Below are 23,821 nucleotides of genomic sequence, written 5' to 3'. Positions count from 1 at the left end.
TAAAACACACGTTCAAGCTACATTTGGAAGATTCTGTACATTGTGTTTATTGCCCTGTAAGAAACTCATGCAAACAACACAAGGTGTCAACAGTTTAGTGCTTAGACCAAAAACAAGTGCTGTCATGTAGTCTCCTGGTATACAGGAGGTGCCCAATAAATCTACTGAGAGGATATCAAGCTCTAACCCAATCCATAGTGTTTTTTTTTTTTAAATCATCATTATGTTATCAGTTCAGGTCAGTTCAGTCGCTCAGTCGTGTCTGACTCTTTGTGACCCCATGAACTGCAGCACGCCAGGCATCCCTGTCCATCATCAACTCCTGGAGTTTACCCAAACCCATGTCCATTGAGTCGGTGATGCCATCCAACCGTCTCATTCTCTGTCGACCCTTTCTCCTCCTGCCCTCAATCTTTCCCAGAATCAGGGTCTTTTCCAATGAGTCAACTCTTCACATGAGGTGGCCAAAATATTGGAGTTTCAGCTTCAGCATCAGTCCTTCCAATGAACACCCAGGACTGATCTCTTTTAGGATGGACTGATTGGATCTCCTTGCAGTCCAAGGGACTCTCAAGAGTCTTCTCCAACACCACAGTTCAAAAGCATCAATTCTTCGGCACTCAGCTTTCTGTATAGTCCAATTCAGACATCCATACCTGACCACTGGAAAAACCATAGCCTTGACTAGACAGATCTTTGTTGACAAAGTAATGTCTATGCTTTTGAATATGCTGTATAGGTTGGTCATAACTTTCCTTCCAAGGAGTAAGCGTCTTTTAATTTCATGGCTGCACTCACCATCTGCAGTGATTTTGGAGCCCCCAAAAATAAAGTCTGACACTGTTTCCCCATCTATTTGCCATGAAGGGATGGGACTGGATGCCATGGTCTTAGTTTTTTGAATGTTGAGCTTTAAGCCAACTTTTTCACTCTCCTCTTTCACTTTCATCAAGAGGCTGTTTAGTTCTTCTTCACTTTCTGCCATAAGGGTGGTATCATCTGCATATCTGAGGTTATTGATATTTCTGTTGGCAATCTTGCTTCCAGCTGGTGCTTCTTCCAGCCCAGCATTTCTCATGATGTACTCTGCATAGACGTTAAATAAGCAGGGTGACAATACACAGCCTTGATGTACTCCTTTTCCTATTTGGAACCAGTTTGTTGTTCCATGTCCAGTTCTAACTGTTGCTTCCTGACCTGCATACAGGTTTCTCAAGAGGCAGGTTAGGTGGTCTGGTATTCCCATCTCTTTCAGAATTTTTCACAGTTTATTGTGATCCACACAGTCAAAGGCTTTGGCATAGTCAGTGACACAGAAATAGATGTTTTTCTGGAACTCTCTTGCTTTTTTGATGATCTGGTGGATGTTGCCAATTTGATCTCTGGTTCCTCTGCCTTTTCTAAAACCAGCTTGAACATCTGGAAGTTCATGGATCACGTATTGCTGAAGCCTGGCTTGGAGAATTTTGAGCATTACTTTACTAGCATGTGAGATGAGTGCAACTGTGCAGTAGTTTGAGCATTCTTTGGCACTGCCTTTCTTTGGGATTGGAATGAAAACTGACCTTTTCCAGTCCTGTGGCCACTGCTGAGTTTTGCACATTTGCTGGCATATTGAGTGCAGCACTTTCACAGTATCATCTTTCAGGATTTGAAACAGCTCAACTGGAATTCCATCACCTCCACTAGCTTTGTTTGTAGTGATGCTTCCTAAGGCCCACTAGACTTCACATTCCAGGATGTCTGGCTCTAGATGAGTGATCACACCATCATGATTATCTGGGGTGTGAAGATCTTTTTTGTATAGTTCTTCTGTGTATTCTTGCCACCTCTTCTTAATATCTTCTGCTTCTGTTAGGTCCATACCATTTTTGTCCTTTATTGACCCCATCTTTGCATGAAATGTTCCCTTGGTATCTCTAATTTTTGTTGAAGAGATCTCTAGTTTTTCCCATTCTATTGTTTTCCTCTATTTCTTTGCACTGATTGCTGAGGAAGGCTTTCTTGTCTCTCCTTGCTATTCTTTGGAACTCTGCATTCAAATGGGAATATCTTTCCTTTCCTCCTTTGCTTTTCACTTCTCTTCTTTTCACAGCTATTTATAAGGCCTCCTCAGACAGCCATTTTGCTTTTTTGCATTTCTTTTTCTTGGGGATGGTCTTGATCCCTGTCTCCTGTACAATATAACAAACCTCCATCCATAGTTCATCAGGCACTCTGTCTATCCGATCTAGTCCCTTAAATCTGTTTCTCACTTCCTCTGTATAATTATAAGGGATTTGATTTAGGTCATACCTGAATGGTCTATTGGTTTTCCCCACTTTCTTCAATTTAAGTCATTATGTTATACAATCTGAGAATTAGTGAGAACATTAAGGGTCATTTTGCTGCTGTGCTATGATCAGTCGTGGCCAACTCTTTGTGACCCCCATGGACTGCAGCCCACCAGGCTCCTCTGTCCATGGGATTTCCCAGGACTGAATACTGGAGTGGGTTGCCATTTCCTCCTCTAGGGGATCTTCCTGACCCAGGGGTCAGACCTCCATCTATTGTGTCTCCTGCATTGGCAGGATTCTTTACCACTGAGCCACCTGGGAAGTCCTACAGATCATTTTATACAACCATTAATCCACATCACATGGCTAAATAACATTGCACTAAATATCTTCAAGAAATTTCTCCAGATAGATGAGTCTAAACTTACAGATAAGAAAATGGGGCGGGGGAGGAAAGAAACCTGGTTGTGTTTTCAATGTGGAGTGGGCAGCAGGAGTGAGGGTTAGTGGTCTTAGTCCTGCGTCTCCAGAGAATCACGATGGCAGGCGGTGGAGGATTTCTTACCAGTCCAGGGCGTTGACTGACTTCTCTTCCATGTGTTTAAATGGACACCAGGAACTTCTCTGGCTTTTGCTTCATTTTCTTTCTGGAAAACTCACTGTTAACCTGTTTCTCACTACATTTTTTTCTTATGGCCTCATAAAGACTGATCAAGGATGATAAAAAGGGCATTAGCAGTGAATGCTGGGGTGAGTGGAAAGCGTAATTAGAAGAACAGTTGTTTGTAGGTTTTGTAAGTGAAAACCTACTTTCTTATATCTTTACTCTGCAGACTTGATCCTATCTTTGTGGGCAAAATATGACTCATGGTAACTTCACCACTCGAGTTTTGATAAAAAGCATCATATGAGTTGCACTGTGAAATATTCTAGCATTCTTGCCACTGAAGCACATTCTTCTGAATGCTTGTTAAGGTCCTATTTCTAGAAATGCAAAGGCTCTCAATTTTGCTTAATTTTCCATAAGTGGGTACTGTTCTCAGTGTAAGAGGGAGGAGAGGAACAAGCTCAGTTTTGCTGGTAGGTTTAATAACCTCTAGTGACTCAGGATACTGGATTTGATAGCAAGCTTGTGGGGACTGCCTGCCTCGTTGCCAACCCATCCCGCTGTTTGTCAACTTTCCTGACTCTGATCAGCACGTGGATACAAAGACTAGTACCTGAATCACTGGCAACTGTTTTGGTCCTGGTTTTGCAAAACTGCAGAAGCACTCACTCTCTTATAATCATACAAAGGCAGGTAAGTGACATGACTTCTTTTTCTGTTCCATAGTTCTTTCAAAGACTTAGGAGTATACCCTCAAATGTATAGATTCAGGCCAAAGGAATGAGCAAAGACGGCAGAGAGGCAGACATTAATAACACAGACCTTCTCCAACATTCTTTCGTGGTACATTTCTTTTTGGCAACTCCGTGCTGCTTGCAGGATCTTAGTTCTCTGAGCAGGACTCGAATGCCTGCTCCCTGCAGTGGAAGTGCTGAGTCCTAAGCCCTGGACCACCAGGGAGTTCCCCCACATTTCTATTCTGATATAGCCCAAACTATATGAAAATAAATAAGGGGCCAAAATAAGTCTGAGAGGATGAAGCAGAGGGGATGGTAATTTTCATCTTGGTCTCACTGGTTCTGACACAAGTCTCCTCCTTGTCATCAGCCGGGAGCATTCTGCCCAGTGAAAGCACATATACACAGTGCTTTCAGCCAGGTTATAACCACAAGCAGCTGCCATAAGGAGCAAGAAAAATTCCTCAAGCCATTAGTCCCTGATCTCGACAAATTAGACACCAACGATACCTTCTCATCAAGTGTGAAACAGGCATGACAAAGCATGGGTAGAGCTGGGAGGAATGGGCTTCATCGCAGGCTGCCTTCCCCATATATAAATAAATCTGCAGGGGCCTTAGACATCCAGGGGCCCACTGCGGCTTGAGTGACAGACGCGAACAGAGTTTGGAAGCAAAGAACTGCAGTGTGTGTTCCAAGCTCACCCATCCACAAGTGTGTGACCTGGGAGGCTACTGGCTTCAGTCTCCTGTGAAGTCGGAACCACACATGGGAGGAACAGATGAGGGAATGTTCGTGAACCTTCCTTCTCCAGCCTCAATTATGCTGAACTGGCGCTGTCAGTGTTTGCCCAAGGGGCCACCCAGCCAAATCCCAACTGGCGCCACGCTCTGGAGACTGAAGGCCCCGGGTGTGGCTGGTGCCAGGACACCCCATCACTCATCAGTGGGGACCTAAAACCCACCCGGAAAAGGGAGCCCAAGAGAGGCAGCTGGGGTTCAGTAAACGAGGATTTCAAGGCTGCTCCTCCCTCTACGTGTCCCTGTGCGCGATCAGGACCTGGGGACAGAGATTCACTTGGCCAGGAGGTAAGAACGTGAGTGACCTATAGCTCTGACGCCATGACTACGAGACCCTGCAGCTATGATTCCAATCACATCGTGAAATTCAGAGGCGACTCCAACAAGGGGAAAACGATTTTAAAAACAGTCAGGTTTTGGGTGTAGATTTTGAAATGGAACGCTGTCCTCCTTTGGTGTTAGAGTGACAGGGTAATGGTCAAGGTAAATGGAATCTGAGACAGGCTTTGATTTCGACAGCTTAACTGGGGCCCAGGGCCTCTCTCACTATGGGGAAGGCTGGGAGTAGGAAGGGTCATCCTAGGAATTTCAATCCAAACACTACAGAAGAAAAGAGAGCTCGGAGTAGTTCAAGGTGAAGGAAAAGGCAGCCCACTCTTCTCCACAGGCTCTGCTTTTGTCCTTCACGCACTTCACACTTGAGGGAGAAACTAATGACATTGACCTCGGGGGCCCCCACTCCGCCCGGCGGTGTCCACAGCTGTGGCGGGTGGTCCCCGTGGGCCTCTGCCCGCTGCCGCGCGCTCCGCTAAAGCGGCCCGCCAGCAGCTGACTGAAAACAGTGGCAGAGCGCGCTAGGCACACGACCTCTGACACTGTGGGCCTTTTTTCCTCCTCTCCGCGAGCAGCCAATGGGCGGGCTCTCTCCACTGGCTGCCATGGCAACGAGAAGACTTGCTCCGCAGTGCCCAGAACAGATGTCACATGAGCCAAGATGAATGTGGTGGGGGCGGGGCGCGTGTGGTGGGAGCGGTGGGGGATGGGGGGGGACGCATTTGGAGTTAAACGGTCCCACCAGAGGGAGTCAGGCATATTTTGAAGTAAGTGCAAAGCGGTAACATCTATTTTCTTTTCCTCCCTGTCCTTTAAGTTCCAAACACACACGCACACACACATGTCCTTTCATCTCCGCCACTGAGGTGCTTGCGGCTCTCTGGCTTTCACGGCCAACATGAAAGCTCTGACTTCTCGAAGCCTTAAATGAACATCGTCTCCATGGCAGGCATGTAAGCGGGCGTTCTGCAGCCATTTAGGAAGACAGTGGGAAGCTCCATGGAGGGCAAGCGGAGAAACTTCGAATCACACAGAGCTGAGACAAAATCCACAAGGATTTTAAAGGCAGACAACATCCCTGCTTCACTCTGTTTATCCCTGAACTATCAGGGCTCCTCCTTCTCTCCCCCTGCCCCCCGAATCCCCACCCTGGGGTAGTTTCTCCCATCAGACCACTCCTAAGGAGACGGGAGTGTCTTTTTTACACAGATTAAGCCAGGGCAACGCTTATAATCTACCTGCATGAGCAACAAAGGCTCCTCTGTTATTTCTAGAACAGATCCTATCCTAGGGCAAAATACTGTTATTTAAAATGTTCCCATTGCCTTTCCTTTCTCTTCCGCTGAAATTAACAAGTAGAGCGTGTGCAGGGAGGCGCAGACCATAAACCTATATGTATATCAGTTGGTGAGATAAGAGAGATATTAGCTCAGGCGGGCTGAAGGCACTGCAGACCTTTTCTCCTCCCTGCCTGCACCCAATAGGTAGGAACCTAACCCTGTCAGACCACATGAATCAGGGAGACAGGAGGGACAACAGATAGGTCCTGTCCTCATCTGATAGATGCAAGGCACTGACTGTGTCAAAGGACGGGCAAATGTCACTTAGAATTATTTTGCTCCTGTACTTAACTCCTGCCACAAGCAGGAGAAAAGAGCCTGCTCTGTGCAGGGTGCCACATGGAGTGTACTCCACAGGAGAGAGCCCACCTGTATTCAAGAGGAAGAAGAACATGGAAACTTACAGTGGGCCTGATGAAGAACAGAATGAGCGTGGCAAGCACAGCAGGATTCAATCAGGGAGGAAAGCAGGCTCAGAGAAGTGTCTGAGTGTGGGGAGACAGGGGACCCTATTCCGAGACAGACGCCGGACATGTGCACCGCTCCTTTAAAAAGCTGCAGCACCCTAAGAAGGAGCCATTATGATCCTATTCAACAAATCAGGACACCCAGGCTTATCGAGGTGAACACTCCAAGGTCACACCACAAGCAAGAAGCCGAGATGCTGCTGCTCCCGGTCGTCCCCCCACCTCCATGTGGGCCTTGCCCCATCAACCAACAGCTCACCAACCCAGTGCTGCATCGCTGCAGAGAGAGCCGCTGTGCATGGGCACCATCTCCTGGTTGGCACCTACGTCCAACACTCCCTACATTGTGCCTAAGACATGGTAAAATATTAACACATAACTATTAACATTGAAAACACTCATCTGGAGACATCCAAAGTCACCTTGGATACCACAGGGGGTACATATGTCACATAAGGGGAGCCACTGCCTCTTCCCAAGCTGATCTGGAAAGATGAGGAAGAATGTGGTCCATGGAGAATCTGAATTCACTCGAATGTCACCCTACGTTGGTCAGAGTTATTTTGTGTGGATACGAGCTTTTTGATCATTATTCTGGCCACTGAGCAGAATCCTAGGGTGCTTGCTGTGCACCTGGATGAAAAGTAGTAAATGTGAATCAAAGACTGATGGCCCAGCGAAGCCCTGGGGTCTGCATGGCTCTCAGCCACCGCAGGCAGAGCAGAGCTCCACCCCAGGGATGCGCTTACTTCCCTGCCACTGCAGCAACACACGGCAACCACCAGAGGGCAGTAATACAAACCAGATTTTTTTTCACTTGGACTCTAATGTGAACGCACAGAGTTTAATAATATGTAAAGCCCATTATTACAAGCTTTTTCTCTCCCCACCCCCTATTAATGAACAAATACCCAGGGGTAATGCGGATATTTCTAAATACAGTCAAGAAAGAGCAATTCGTACTCATACACGAGGAGTCTAATACACAGCAATAAGTGGAAATGAAAATAATCACCCGGTGCAACTAAACCATTAAGGCCAAAGATTTATCTGTCTATATGGCTGCACACACACAGATACAGATGCCTGCTTCCCAGAAATGGGCATTTTAAAAACATTCATTTCACATGTTCTTGTGTAGGGTTCATAATAATACCTGTGATGATAACCACAAAGCTACAAGAGGGGTGTAAGAGGAATTTCATCTTTATTGCTGGGCAGACAAAGAGAATTTTTCTCTTTGACTAAGGTAAGCGAATGAATTATTCAGGGCTTTTCCATGGACATTTAAAAATCATAACTCCATGCATGCTTTAAACAATAGCACAAGTTTAAAAAAAAAAAGGAAGAGCTGGCTAATCCCCCAAACCATAAAATATCAACTGACATTTACCTATGTCTACTCAGGGTGCTTAGATGCAAATATTCATAAATGATTTTTGGTGTTGGTGAAAGCAGAGTCTTTTCAGTGCTGTTGCTGGTTTTCAAATCGGAGCACAGAGAATGCAAGAGATCGAGAAGGACTGTATCTAGAGTGCAACCTATCCATTTCTTTGTGAACAAAGAAACAGGAATCAGCCTGCCATTTTCTCTGTTCGTGACAGAAAGGAAGGTCCTCTGATCCTAAATTTCTGCAATGGTTTGAAATCTGAGGGCCCTGGAAAAGCAGGATGAAGTCATTGCCAATAGCCTTGTCTCTGGAGTCACCCCATTAAACCGTGATATTTGTAAAATGCTTGACAGATTACCCAGTACCGTGTGTGAGGAAAGCATATGGAATTCAGAGTCAGATGGCTTTCACTGTCTGTATGTATTCCCTGGGTCACCTTGGAAATGTGAATGAAGCCCTTTGAGCTTCCGTGTCTTTCTAAGGCAGGTAGGAGGGCAGGTCCTGAACTACCTCCCTGTGGTGGGGTGAGGGTTACCACTCATATGAGGTGGGACAAAGCACAAGAAACTTATGATTTATAAAAACGTTTGCTGTTCTTATCTTCCCACTTTAAACACAAGGAAGTAGAGCTGTAAGGGCTCATCCAAGGTCAGAGTCAGGAAGGGCAGGGCAGGACCCCAGCCAGGTGCCCTCACCCACCGCCGAGGTTCTCCCCACCCTTTCCTGGCATCTCAGTAAGCTCTGGCTGCCACGACAACGTACTGCAGACTGGGTGGCTTTAAAGAAAGACAATTATTTCTCCCCGTTCTGGAGGCAGAGAGGTGCCAGCAGGATAGGTTTCATTGTGAATATTATTTCATCACTTAGAGATGACTACTATCTTACTGTGTGCTCAGGTAACCTCTTCTCCGCATGCTTGAGGGGAGAGAGAAAGAGAGGGAGAGGGTGCTCTCTGGCGTGTCTTTTTACAAGGACACTAATCCCATCATGAGGGCCCCACCCTCATGACCTCATCTAACTCTAATCACCCAAAGACCCCAGCTCCTAATACTATGACATTGAGAGTTAGGGCTTCAATATACAAATTTTTGGAGGACTCAACTATTCAGTCTGTAACAAGGAGTAAAGATGGCTCCTTATTCTGCTACATCTTTTCGGTTCAGATCAACAAATATTTGCTGACGATCTGCTAGATTGGAAGAACAGAACCAGGTGTTGGGGGAAACAAGGATGAACCAGGAGCCCCCAAACAGCCCACTTAAAGTCAGGGCAGTTCCCAGGGAATGGTCTCCAGGTAAGAGCATTTGTGACACATGGGCTTCTGTGCTGTTGCGTAGCACAGGTTATTGCAAGAAACTTCACGAGATCCTTCTTCTGATAGCTGTGTTTGAAACAGCTGTAATGTGAGTCTGGCAACTAATCAGTACATAATTAATAACTGATAAGGTAATTAATGTATTAATTTACTGGGGAAGGTGGGGGAAGGTACAGAAGGAAAGACATTTTCAAATTTTCAGGCTATCAGTGCTTATAAGGAAACACAAAGGATCTGTACCTTCTGGTAGGGAATTTTCAGGTCCAGTTATATTATGATGATTATAGCATAACTGGATATTTATTGAGTATATTTAATTTCTCTCAATTGAGTCGGCATAATTGGAACTATTTTCTTGACTGGAAGTCTCAAGAGGCTTAGCTTCATTGAATGAATATTGGGTGGGTACAACATGCTAGCTATATTATAGTATGTGCATGTGTGTGTGTGTATATACATACATATATATATATGTCCATAACAAGAGGTATTTTTACATATATAGAATTTTTAATGTATTTTTACATATATGGAAAATATTATTTAATTCTTATAACAAATCTATGAGGAAATTATGCTGTCCGCACTCAGATAATTTGAAAATAAAGACAAGAAATAGAAGTCAGGGATCCACAGGTAGTAAGTGACTAAGACAGCACTAGCACATCCTCTCCAACCATTCAAACATTATTTTGATTATACAGACACACGTGCACGCGCACGCACACACACACAATTTTCTCCTCCAAATCTAGCTCTCAGGATTTTTTCCCTGTTGTTATCTTTAGTATGCTACTTTATTTTGGTAAGCAGGATGGGGATGAAGCTGGATCTTTTTGGAAGGTAGAGATGTTTGAAAGAGAATAAGCTGATGCAAATTTGTATCTCTGTTCAAAACTAGACAAGGTCCCCTAGAGAGAGGAGAGCAAGCCCCATCCTCTCTGGGGTACCAAGTGTGTTCTGTGTGTGGCCCTGGGGCTCAGAAGAAGCCAGATGTGTGCCCACTGGGTGAGCAGCCCAGGAAAAAAGAACTCCCAGTTTCAGCCTCCAAAGGCCACCTCTGTCCCGTGAGGCACGGATGTGACAACTGCAGGACGGGATCCAGGCCTGAGGACTGTTCAGTTCAGTTGCTCAGTTGTGTCCGACTCTTTGCGACCCGATGAATCGCAGCACGCCCCAGGCCTCCCTGTCCATCACCATCTCCCAGAGTTCACTCAGACTCATGTCCATCGAGTCGGTGATGCCATCCTGCCATCTCATCCTCGGTCGTCCCCTTCTCCTCCTGCCCCCAATCCCTCCCAGCATCAGAGTCTTTTCCAATGTGTCAACTCTTTGCGTGAGGTGGTCAAAGTACTGGAGCTTCAGCTTTAGCATCATTCCTTCCAAAGAAATCCCAGGGCTGATCTCCTTCAGAATGGACTGGTTGGATCTCCCTGTAGTCCAAGGGACTCTCAAGAGTCTTCTCCAACACCACAGTTCAAAGCATCAATTCTTCAGCTCTCAGCCTTCTTCACAGTCCAACTCTCACATCCAAACATGACCACAGGATAAACCATAGCCTTGACTAGACGGACCTTAGTTGGCAAAGTAATGTCTCTGCTTTTGAATATACTATCTAGGTTGGTCATCACTTTTCTTCCAAGGAGTAAGTGTCTTTTAATTTCATGGCTGCAGTCACCATCTGCAGTGATTTTGGAGCCCAAAAAAATTAAGTCTGACACTGTTTCCACTGTTTCCCCATCTATTTCCAATGAAGTGATGGGACCAGATGCCATGATCTTCGTTTTCTGAATGTTGAGCTTTAAGCCAACTTTTTCGCTCTCCTCTTTCACTTTTATACAGTCCATGGAATTCTCCAGGCCAGAATACTGGAGTGGGTAGCCTTTCCCTTCTCCAGAGGATCTTCCCAACCCAGAGATCAAACTTCAGTCTCTCACGTTGAAGGCAGATTCTTTACCAGCTAAGCCACAAAGGAAGCCCAAGAATATTCAATGGGTAGCCTATCTCTTCGGAGAAGGCAATGGCACCCCACTCCAGTACTCTTGCCTGGAGAATCCCATGGACAGAGGAGCTTGGTGGGCTGCAGTCCATGGGGTCACAAAGAGTGGGACATGACTGAGCAACTTCACTTTCACCCATTGGAGAAGGAAATGGCAACCCACTACAGTGTTCTTGCCTGGAGAATCCCAGGGACAGGGGAGCCTGGTGGGCTGCCGTCTATGGGGTCACACAGAGTCGGACACGACTGAAGCGACTTAGCAGCAGTAGCAGAAGCAGCCTATCCCTTCTCCAGTGGATCTTCCCAACCCAGGAACTGGTCTGGGGTCTCCTGCATTGCAGGCAGATTCTTTACCAACTGAGCTATCAGGGAAGCTGAAGCAATGCTGAAAAATACTTGTTGCTTTTTACCTTTCATTTTTGGTACTTTGCTTTAAAATGACACCGTGTACAGTACAGTAACAGATTGCTAGATAATTGAAATTACAGATAAAACATGATAAATACTTAGAGACTATAGCTATGCTGAAGATATGAATGGATGGATGGATAGGAGGGTAGGTGGATAAACATGCTGGGAGACAGGGACATTAAGGCCCTGTTTCATATTTGACACATGGCGGGTAATTTAACATTCACCCAAAAAGGTCATCCAAAGGAAAGCTTGTGCTTACTGTTCATGAAGCTCTGAGGCACTGGGAAGGAAGTAGGTCATGTGGCCAGAACAGTCTTTTGATTTATTAATTCTTCAGCAAATTTCAGGGAACACAATCTATTACTGATCAAAAGATCCAGTTCCTAAATGAGGAAGAGTTGGATTTTCAGGACATAAAAATCACATGCGAACAACCCCCCTCCCTGCCAGAAGCTATGATTCAGTTTAGAATATTAGAAAACATCATCACGGGCTCACTTGAGAGGGAAACTGTCTACATCTGGTGATCCAAAAACAAGAATACATCCAATTACCTCCTCCAATGAATACCATAAGCAGATGATTCCACTATGAAACTGGCAAAAAAAAAATACGAAAATGCTATTAATGAAAGACTGTGAAGTCTTTGGCTTCCCTGGTGGCTCACTGGTAAAGAATTCACCTGCAAAGCAGGAGACCTGGGTTTGATCTTTGGGTAGGGAAGATCCCCTGGAGAAGGGAATGACAACCCATTCCAGTACTCTTGCCTGGGAAATCCCATGGACAGAGGAGCCTGGAGGGCTACAGTCCATGGGGTCGCAAAAGTCTGATACAACTTACTGACTATACCACCACCACCATGAAGACTGTCCAAAGGCAAGGAGATCCCACATTTTGTGCCAAGGCTGCAGCTCACCAAAGATATGGAGCAGCTGTCAAATTCGGTAAACAGAAACCTGCCCTTTCAAGGTCAAGGAACTCAAGGTGAAATTGAGGTTTCTCTCAAGTCCTCTCCTGTGAGATTCTCCAGCCTGCCCTAATCGGAATGGAAATTTGCAAATGTCTTCAGCCTTTCTTCCTTTTTGAGGACTGTTGGTGAGCCTGGTGTCTACAACCCAGCCAACTCTGCAGAAAACCATGGCTTAGATGGAAAAAATCAGTTTCTGGCTCATCAGCAGTACTGCACATCTAATTAGCTCAACAATTGGTCCCTGTGATAAAATCAGCGAGTTTTATGTTCACACGGCTGCTTGGTGGTAAGTAGTACTGTCACTCTCAACTTGAATGGCATAAAGAAGTTGCTGAAGAAGCTGGTTATTAGGGGGTCACTGGGGGCAAACTAGTGAAGACTATTAAATTAGTAACCTGAGTCAACAATGTTATAATTAGTGCAGAGGGGTCCCACCAGGGTTCAAATAAGATGACCCCCCCCCCCCCGATGTGGTGACAGGGCCGCCAGAAATGCCAACTCTTACAGGAGAAAACAGTACATATCAAATGATGGAAATCCATCTTCAGAACCTCCCCACTCTCAGAAGCAAACCCAAAAGTTTGTGATGAGATAGATTACGGAGTCCTAGACCCTCATCCAGTATTGTTAAGAATAACTCTCCCAGATTAAAGGCCCCTACAACTCGTGATATCTAAGTCTCTCTCCCTATGTAGTGGACCTAGTAAAGACCACGTTATTCTTTAAGGTAAACATAAAAGCACAGATCAACCTCTTTACGGTTTAAAAGCTAATTACACCCGCCTCTCACTGTCCCGTGATTACTGATTTTTCTTTTTCCTTTTTCTGTGTGTATTAATCAATTATACCAATTAAATGGACAGTTGGAAAATGATACAAGCTTCAAAATTAGAAACAAGAGTCATGGGTGCATGTAATTTTATATAAAGATACAGAGAGATATATTCATACCTATATCTAAACATGTCCATTAGATCCATTATATATATATCCATTATATCTATGTATGTTTATAGATAGAGTCAGAGATATAGAAATGGTTCCCTTTATATAAAATGCTTAAAACAGTAATTATCATGTAGTAAGTAGTCTGTACTATGGTTGCTGTTCTATTATCAATATCATATACACATAGATATATCAACCATCAGTTCATTTCAGTCGCTCAGTTGTGTCCAACTCTTTGCGACCCCATGAATCGAAGCACGCCAAGCCTCCCTGTCCATCACCAACTCCCAGAGTTCACTCAAACTTACGTCCGTCGAGTTGGTGATGCCATCCAGCCATCTCATCCTCTGTTGGCCCCTTCTCCTCCTGCCCCCAATCCCTCCCAGCATCAGGGTCTTTTCCAATGAGTCAGCTCTTCGCATGAGGTAGCCAAAGCATTGGAGTTTCAGCTTCAACATTAGTCCTTCCAATGAACACCCAGGACTGATCTCCTTTAGGATGGACTGACTGGATCTTCTTGCAGTCCAAGGGACTCTCAAGAGTCTTCTCCAACACCACAGTTCAAAAGCATCAATTCTTCTGCACTCAGCTTTCTTTATAGTCCAACTCTCACATCCATACATGACCACAGGAAAAACCATAGCCTTGACTAGACGGATCTTTGTTGGCAAAGTAATGTCTCTGCTTTTGAATATGCTGTCTAGGTTGGTCATAACTTTCCTTCCAAGGAGTAAGCATCTTTTAATTTCATGACTGAAGTCACCATCTGCAGTGATTCTGGAGCCCCAAAAAACAAAGTCTGCACAGTTTCCACTCTTTCCCCATCTACTTCCCATGAAGTGATGGGACCAGATGCCATGATCTTCATTTTCTGAATGTTGAGCTTTAAGCCAACTTTTCCACTCTCCTCTTTGACTTTCATCAAGAGGCTTTTGAGTTCCTCTTCACTTTCTGCCATAAGGGTGGTGTCATCTGCATATCTGAGGTTATTGAGATTTCTCCTGGCAATCTTGATTCCAGCTTGTGCTTCTTGCAGCCCAGCATTTCTCATGATGTACTCTGCATATAAGTTAAATAAGCAGGGTGACAATATACAGCCTTGACGTACTCCTTTTCCTATTTGGAACCAGTCTGTTGTTCCATGTCCAGTTCTAACTGTTGCTTCCTGACCTGCATACAGGTTTCTCAAGAGGCAGGTCAGGGGGTCTGGTATTCCCATCTCTTTCAGAATTTTCCACAGTTTATTGTGATCCACACAGTCAAAGGCTTTGGTATAGTCAATAAAGCAGAAATAGATGTTTTTATGGAACTCTCTTGCTTTTTTGATGATCCAGTGGATGTTGACAATTTGATCTCTGGTTCCTCTGCCTTTTCTAAATCCAGCTTGAACATCTGGAAGTTCACGGTTCATGTATTGTTGAAGCCTGGCTTGGAGAATTTTGAGCATTACTTTACTAGCGTATGAGATGAGTGCAATTGTGCAGTAGTTTGAGCATTCTTTGGCATTGCCTTTCTTTGGGATTGGAATGAAAACTGACCTTTTCCAGTCCTGTGGCCACTGCTGAGTTTTCCACATTTGCTGGCATATTGAGTGCAGCACTTTCACAGCATCATTTTTCAGGATTTGAAACAGCTCAACTGGAATTCCATCACCTCCACTAGCTTTGTTTGTAGTGATGCTTCCTAAGGCCCACTAGACTTCACATTCCAGGATGTCTGGCTCTAGGTGAGTGATCACACCATCATGATTATCTGGGTCGTGAAGCTCTTTTTTTTTATACAGTTCTTCTGTGTATTCTTGCCACCGCTTCTTAATGTCTTGTGCTTCCGGTTATTGATATTTCTCCCGGCAATCTTGATTCCAGCTTGTGCTTCTTCCAGCCCAGCGTTTCTCCTGATGTACTCTGCTCTCTATATCTCTGCATGTTACATAACTCAACAATTGTGCTAGGATGCCTGCTAGAACCAGACTTGTTAGCTCTAACAGAGGAGCCCAAAAGCCACTAAATCACAGCAAATCATCCTGGGGACTGCAGTCAGCTGCCTGGCTTGGACCAGGCAGGGGCAGGTGAAGGACCCTTTGCATACTGTCACACCAGCCACCTCTCGTGCACCAGCTCAGATGCCCTTGGCCTCACCTCTCTCTTCCCTGCAGTAGCCAGACACTGCAGGGCAGACCACTGCTGTTGGGCAGAGGGTTGTATGGCGGCAGTGGTCTAGAGTCAAGACTCTCTGGAGTTTAGTCAGTGTGCCAGGAGGAAAGCGTAGACTTTCTACTCATCTGTCAGTATAATTCAGAGCCAGTTTTTATTTACGTATAAAAATAAAAGAGACGAGACATTATTTGTTCTCTGAGTTGGTAATCAAGCAATTCTATGTGGTTACATGAACCACAACGGATATCTGGATGTTGGGGGCACAGAAGAGCTCAATTTTTATTTTTGAAATAGACCTTACTTTTAAAAGCCAAGGCTGTGATCCATGAAGGGGATATATGTATATGTAGGAATGTATTTCATTCCCATGTGCCTAGGTACAGAACATTCAAAGAGCACTAGGTTAGAACAACTGTCAAGGTTATTCATTGATTAACACTGAACAAGATTATTCAAGATTAACATTCCCCCAATCTACAAAAGTAATGGAGAAATCAGTAACATTTAATATCCCAATTTTACTTCATATGTCTATCAGTTATCTAAGATCAATGTGGGTTCTACTCAAAGCTAAAGATAGAAACTATACTGGGTAAAAACCAGACTATTAGGTGTAAGTTAGCCTCTTCGTCATAGTGTGGGAGGCACTAACCTTTTGACCTTAACATCTTCAAGGTGAACACGAGAAGATCAGCTCATTTTGAGATGGTCTGGAGGGAAATTAATATTCTTCTGGAGTTTCTTAAGAGATTCTGAATCATTACATTAGGAAATCAATATATAGCACTAATTATATGTTGCTTTTAGTATTAATAACATAACCTTTATAATTAAATATAGTGAGATTAAACCAAACAGAATGAACTGTTAAGTTTTTGCTTGGTGCTGGTTCTCTGTTGAACCTGCCACCGTGTCTCATCTGCCCTAGGCCCTTCTCTAAGCCATCTCTGAAGCGCTACTGTTCTTCAGGCCCTAAGCCTCCTCTGTCATCATGCATTACTTTTCTTAAGTGATGGTATCAGCAACCAAGGCTGAAGTTGAAATCCCAACAGTAATATGGGCTACCATCTGTTGAGTACTTTGCTACGCTCTATGCTTCACAAACATCAACCCAGTTAACAGTCATAATTATGTGTCCCCCAAAAAGATACACGGGAATCCCAACGACCAGGACCTCAGCATGTGACCTCCCCTGGAGATATTAACAGAGGTGATGGAGTTAAATATGGGCATTAGCTAAGGCCTTGACCTAACGTGACTGGAGTTGTCATAAATGGTATTAATTTGGACCTGGAAACAGGCGCACAGAGAGCCGATGATGAGGACAGGGAGAAGACAGCCGGCTACAAGCCCAGAGGAGCGTCCCCGAGCAGATTCAGTCCTGCCAACACCATGACTTTAAACTCCCTGTGATTCAACAGAGCTGTGAGACCACAGATTTCTGCTGTTTAAGCATCCCATCTGTAATGCTTTGTCACGGCAGCCCAAGCAGATTAATACAGAAAGAAGAAAAAAGAGAGAGAGACTCAGAGAGAGAGAGAGAGAGAGAGAAATTCGATGTTAAGTTGTATGTTCATCTGGATGAGCTGACTTCTGGAGACATTCATAGGAGCACGTTCTTCTACAGAGCAGAAGGGCTCTATTCCACGAGGCGGATAGAAATTTCCCAGAACGTGCAAATGGAGCGCAGGGCCAAGTGGCAAGAACCAGACTCTTCCTCCACAGGTGGCCTGGCAGGGAGATGGGACCTACCTTCTGGTAGTCCTCCTGGGACCTCAGGGCTGCCCCCATGTGCTCAGCAGAGGTCGGGTAGATGGCGGAGCGGTACTGAGAGCCGTGGTCGTTGCCTTGGCGCATGCCTGGGGAAGTGGAAAGTGTAGGGTTACTGGGGTGGCCCGGGCCACGAGGCCAGAGTCACACGTCCTTCAGGACTCACGTCCTGCTGAGTGCTCGTTTCCATTTCACCCCGACACAACTCTCCTTGAACAAGCAGGCAACATATCTGTTTCGCTTTGCCTGTTTTAATTATAACGTATCTGCATTTTAAATTGATCACAGGTCTAGCATCATAGTAGATGCTCTACAAACATGCACTCTTCCATGCCGATATTGAAGGCATAACCATTTTTTGATTGTGAAGCACTGTGATAACACACTGGTTCTGTGGATTCTAATGAGACACTCTGTGTGGCAGGTGGTACCATCCCTTGCTTGGCAGATAAGGAAATGGAATAATATGCGGAGAAGTGCCTGGCGTGGTGCCCTACACACAGGAGATGCCTAAGAAATGACAAAGTGACTGATGCTCAACGGGTTTAAAGAGTTTGCCTAAGGTCACACACCCAGTCAAAGGAAAACCTGGCATTTTCAAGCCAGCCCAGTGCACTTTCCACAGTCACAGCAGCTCAAGTGTAGAGCTATCAGTAGCTCAAGGTCAATTTCTAACTGAATGATGGAGTCCCCATCTTACACTGCCACCGGCCTGTCAGAGATCCCCGACAGATCCCCACGCTGAGAAAAGAACTTCACACACATTTACTGCATCACTAAAGCATCAATTTCAGTTTTAACAAGTACCCGCGAACTCCTCCCATAAGAGGTGCAACCTTCCTAAAGCAACAGTTCCAAGTTTCAGAGCCCCCATCATAGGTGCTGCTGCTGTTGCTGTTGGGTTGCTCAGTCTTGTCCATCTCTGCGACCCCGTGGAGAAAAGCCCCCCAGGCTCCCCTGTCTCTGCCCATGGGATTCTCTAGGCAAGAACACTGGAGCAGACTGCCATGCCCTCCTCCAGCCAGCCTAGGTGACTTCCTAGAAATCCCATTCTCTCACCTCTGGAACCCCCTCCTCTCCTCCATATACAAAGGTCACAAGGGGGATCAGGAACTCATTATTAAAAAGCCAGTATCAATAATGACATTGAAATATTAATATTGTATACTAAAAATTAACCATCCCATGCCTCCAATAAGCACCAAGTAATATCAAATTAGGATATCTATTTCATTTCTTTGTAAGTTATATATTCATTTAAGTATTATAGTGGTGGTACTATGGTTGTAGATACATATTAGTAGGAGCTTCCAAGGTGGTGTTAATGGTAAAGAATCCACCAGCTAATAGGAGACAGACACTGCTTTGATCCCTGGGTCGGGAAGATCCCTTGGAGGAGGGCAGGCAACCCACTCAAGTATTCTTGCCTGGATAATCCCATCGACAGAGGAGCCTGGCAGGCTATAGTCCATAGGGTAGCAGAGTCAGACACAACTTAAGCAACTTAGCACACACCAATGCACATATTATTTTAAGTATTATTTACAGTGTATGCTATGTATGTATTCTTGTAAATGTTACTTAAGAGACTGTGTAAGAGAGTGGATAAATATATATTCCAGAATGTTCTGTCTTCTTCAGCTTCCCCTCCTTCTCTTACAAGTAGGGCTTCTCCAGTGAGACTATATCCCACCCTTTTGTCCTAACATCCATTTGCATAATGGCAGGATGGTAGCATCACTGTTCCTTCTGCAGCATTCCTGGGAAGAAAACACACTGCCAGATGGCTGATTCTTAAATCAAGTCACATACCTCTCCATTTAGCACAAGATGCAGAAAACCAGGTTCTCCAAGTGGCAGTCGGTCAGTTCAGTCACTCAGTCGTGTCTGACTCTTTGTAATCCCATGGAATGCAGCACACCAGGCCTCTGTCCATCACCAACTCCCGGAGGTTGCCCAAACTCACGTCCATCGAGTCAGTGATAGCATCCAATCATCTCTTCCTCTGTCGTCCCCTTCTTTTCCCACCTTCAATCTTTCCCAGCATCAGGGTCTTTTCCAATGAGTCAGTTCTTTGCATCAGGTGGCCAAAGTACTGGAGTTTCAGCTTCAGCATCAGTCCTTCCAACGAATATTCAGGACTGATTTTCTTTAGGATTGACTGGTTTGATCTTCTTGCAGTCTAAGGGACTCTCAAGGGTATTCTCCAACACCACAGTTCAAAAACATCAATTCTTTGGTGCTCAGCTTTCTTCACAGTCCAACTCTCACATCCATAAATGACTACTGGAAAAACTATAGCTTTGACTAGACAGACTTTTGTTAGCAAAGTAATGTCTCTGCTTTTGAATATGCTGTCTAGGTTGGTCATAGGTTTTCTTCCAAGGAGCAACCATCTTTTAATTTCATGGCTACAGCCACCATCTGCAGTGATTTTGGAGCCCCCCAAAATAAAGTCTGCCACTGTTTCCATTGTTTTGATCTTCATTTTTTGAATGTTGAGTTTTAAGCCAGCTTTTTCACTCTCCTCTTTCATTTTTATCAAGAGGCTCTTCAGTTCCTCTTCACTTTCTATCATAAGGGTGGCAGAATCATCTGAGGTTATTGATATTTCTCCCAGCAATTTTGATTCCAGTTTGTGCTTCATCCAGCCCGGCATTTCACATGATGTACTCTGCATAGAAGTTAAATAAACAATGTGACAACATACAGCCTTGAAGTACTCCTTCCCCAATTTGGAACCAGTTTATTGTTCCATGTCCAGTTCTAACTGCTGCTTCTTGACCTGCATGAGATTTCTCTGAAGGCAGGTAAGGTGTTCTGGTATTCCCATCTCCGCAGTTTGTTGTGACCAACACAGTCAAAAGCTTTGGCGTAATCAATAAAGCAGAAGTAGATGTTTTTCTGGAATCCTCTTGCTTTTTCTATGATCCAACAAATGTTGGCAATTTGATCTCTGGTTCCTCTGCCTTTTCTAAATCCAGCTTGAACATCTGGAAGTTCACGGTTCATATACTGTTGAAACCTCACTTGGAGAATTTTGAGCATTACTTTGATACTATATGAGATGAGTGCAATTGTGCAGTAGTTTGAACAGTCTTTGGCATTGCCCTTCTTTGGGCTTGGAACGAAAACTGGCCTTTTCCAGTCCTGTGGCCACTGCTGAGTTTTCCAGATTTGCTGGCATATTGAGTGCAGCACTTTCACAGCATCACTTATTAGGATTTGAAATAGCTCAACTGGAATTCCATCACCTCCACTGGTTTTGTTCGTAGTGATGCTTCCTAAGGCTCACTTGACTTCGCATTCCAGGATGTCTGGTTCTAGGTGAGTGACCACAGCATTATGTTTATATGGGTCACGAAGATCTTTTTTGTATAGTTCTTCTGTGTTTCTTGCTACCTCTTCTTAATATCCTCTGCTTCTGTTAGGTCCATAACATTTCTATTATTTATTGTGCCCATTTTTGCATGAAATGTTCCCTTGGTATCTCTAATTTTCTTGAAGATTCTATTCTACTCATTCTATTGTTTTCCTCTATTTCTTTGCACTGATCACTGAGGAAGGCTTTCTTATCTCTCCTTGGTATTCTTTGGAACTCTGCATTCAAATGGGTATATCTTTCCTTTTCTCCTTTGCCTTTTGCTTCTCTTCTTTTCACAGCTATTGATAAGGCCTCCCTAGACAGCCATTTTGCTTTTTGCATTTCTTTTCCATGGGTATGGTCTTGATCCCTGCCTCCTATACAGTGTCATGAACCTCCGTCTATAGTTCATCAGGCACTGTGTCTATCAGATTTGATCCCTTGTCATAAGGGATTTTATTTAGGTCATACCTAAATGGGCTAGTGGTTTTCGCTACTTTCTTCAATTTAAGTCTGAATTTGGCAATAAGGAGTTCATGATCTGAGCCAAAGTCAGCTCCCGGTCTTGTTTTTGCTGACTGTATAGAGCTTCTCCAACTTTGGCTACAAAGAATATAATCAATCTGTTTTTGGTGTTGACCATCTGGTAATGTCCATGTGTAGAGTCTTCTCTTGTGTTGCTGGAAGAGGGTGTTTGCTATGACCAGTGTATCCTCTTGGCAAAACTCTGTTAGCCTTTGCCTTGCTTCATTTTGGCCAAATTTGCCTGTTACTCCAGGTATCTTGACTACTTACTTTTGCAACTCCGTGTGTCGTTGTTTAAATCTATTTAAGTTTTTTTTTTTTTAAAAGAGAAATAGCATGTGAGGAACAGAGAGCTTGCAGATGGTTATATTATTTATATTTTTCAACAAGTTTGAGTAAGATTACATACATCTTGTACACAGAAGACAATAATTATCTGTGTGTGTATCTGGAGGTCTCTAAATTATCATAGGATCATGGAAAATTGTGGCTTATGGATAAAGATCTGCTTTGGGCTTCCCTTGGTGGCTCAGACGGTAAAGCGTCCGTCTGCAATGCGGGAGACCCAGGTTCGATTCCTGGGTCGGGAAGATCCCCTGGGGAAGGAAATGGTAATCCACTCCACCACTCTTGCCTGGAAAATCCCGTGGACGGAGGAGCCTGATAGGCTACAGTCTATGGGGTCGCAAAGAGTTGGACACGGCTGAGCAACTTCACTTCACTTCACTTTGAGAAAACAAAGTGAGAATAATGAAGAATCCCTCCCAGGATATGGTTTACAGCGGGCTCTTGCACTGGTGATATTTTCACAGACTGTCTGGCAGAAGGCTGACACAGTGAAACCCTTAAGTCTACCTCCACGTCTAGAGCTCCTCTGGTAGTGACGTGACAACCTAAGGGGTAGAAACATCTGGGAGATTTCACAACACTGTGTGGCTGGGCAGAAAAGAGGCACACGGCTGCCATTCTGGGCAAGTATGAAAGGTAACTGTTGTTGTTGCTGTTTATTTACTCAGTTGTGTCCGACTCCTTCTGGCCCCATGGACTGTAGCCCACCAGGCTCCTCTCTCCACGGGATGTACCAGGCAAGAATACTGGAGTGGGTTGCCACTTCCTTCTCCAGGGGATCTTCCCGATCCAAGGGTCGAACTGGCGGCTCCTGCATTGGCAGGTGGATTCTTTACTGCTGAGCCACCAGACAAGCCCATGTATGGTGATGGATTTTTATAAAAAATAATTCATGGATTTATTTAGACAATTAAGAGTTCATACTACTACTGCACTCTGGGACGGGAATTTCTGGGCTGGGATAGTAATTTCTGGACTCTTCCTTGAAGCCATCACCCCTTGACTCTTCATTCTGACTTGATCATTGTAACACTGATCATTGTAACATGTCATACTGATATGGCTCCTGCCACTGTTGTCCCTGTCTTCCTGCGCAGATTTGGGCTGTCCCCAACACACTGTGCACAGAGGAGTAACTTTAAAGAGGAGTGACTTGAGGACCTCCCTGGTGGTCCAGTGGGTAAGACTCTGCCTTCCAATGCAGAGGGTGCTGGTTCGATCCCTGGTCAGGGGGCCAAGATCCCACATGCCTTGTGGCCAAAAAGCAAAACATAAAGCAGAAACAATACTGTAGCAAATTCAACAAAGACTTTAAAAATGGTCCACATAAAAAAAAGAACTTTTTTTTTTTTTTTTACAAAAAGAGGAATAATTTTATGGGCATTACCCATAGCTCTACACCAGACTCAGTGAACCTTTTACCTTTTGTACAAACCCAAACTACACATCCATTGGAGAGATGGAAGTTATTCACACAGTAACAGCCACATCTGTCGGCAGAAATCTTTCCAATTTTGATTTACAGCCTGGACCTCCTGATCGCATCCGTTCTTGGACATTCTAATAAAACTAAAAGCTCCTCCTGTCAGAAACAATACACTCTCTTCCTGGTCACTCTGGCTAAACCCCTGACTGACCAGGAAGGAAGACAAGAGAGTGTTAAAGAGATATAGTAGTGGACAGAGAGAAAACATCAAAACCTTTTATTCAGATTTCTTTAAGTCTTGAGTGATACTAGACTAGGAGTTAACTCTCCAGTCTACTGAAGGATAAGGTTATTTTGATTATGTTTTCCCATCAGAGTTCATCCTCAGGAAGAGGTATAATATCTCAAACTCAAACCATACATCCATATCCACACACACGTGTGTGTATTTGGTCACTTGCAATCCATGTACTTCCCTTTCACTAATGAAGGCACTTATTAAATGGATGGGTGTGTGTGTGTGTGTGTGTGTGTGTGTGTGTGTGTGTGTTCTGTCATGTCTGATGCTTTGAGACCCCATGGACTGAAGACCGCCAGGCTCCTCTATACATAGACAAGAATACTGGAGTGGGTTGC

The 23,821-nt window shown here is 44.5% G+C and overlaps 1 protein-coding gene across 5 annotated transcripts in view; it reads right to left on the bottom strand.

Annotated features, from left to right (window-relative positions):
* The window catches only part of MSRA (methionine sulfoxide reductase A), a 374,565-nt gene that overhangs the window by 81,560 nt on the left and 269,184 nt on the right, over window positions 1–23,821 (bottom strand). For 4 of the 5 annotated variants that reach the window (XM_069576740.1, XM_069576742.1, XM_069576741.1 and 1 more), the window contains one exon: window positions 17,505–17,611. The exons of the other annotated variant lie outside the window; for it this stretch is intronic. In XM_069576740.1, coding sequence (XP_069432841.1) covers window positions 17,505–17,611 — 107 coding nt within the window. The remainder of the gene's footprint in view (window positions 1–17,504; window positions 17,612–23,821) is intronic. 5 annotated transcript variants of the gene reach the window in all.

The sequence above is a fragment of the Ovis canadensis genome, chromosome 2, assembly GCF_042477335.2.
Source record: "Ovis canadensis isolate MfBH-ARS-UI-01 breed Bighorn chromosome 2, ARS-UI_OviCan_v2, whole genome shotgun sequence".
NCBI lineage: Eukaryota > Metazoa > Chordata > Mammalia > Artiodactyla > Bovidae > Ovis > Ovis canadensis.
Note: the sequence above shows the minus strand (reverse complement) of the source record. Positions and strands in the feature narration are given on the sequence as shown.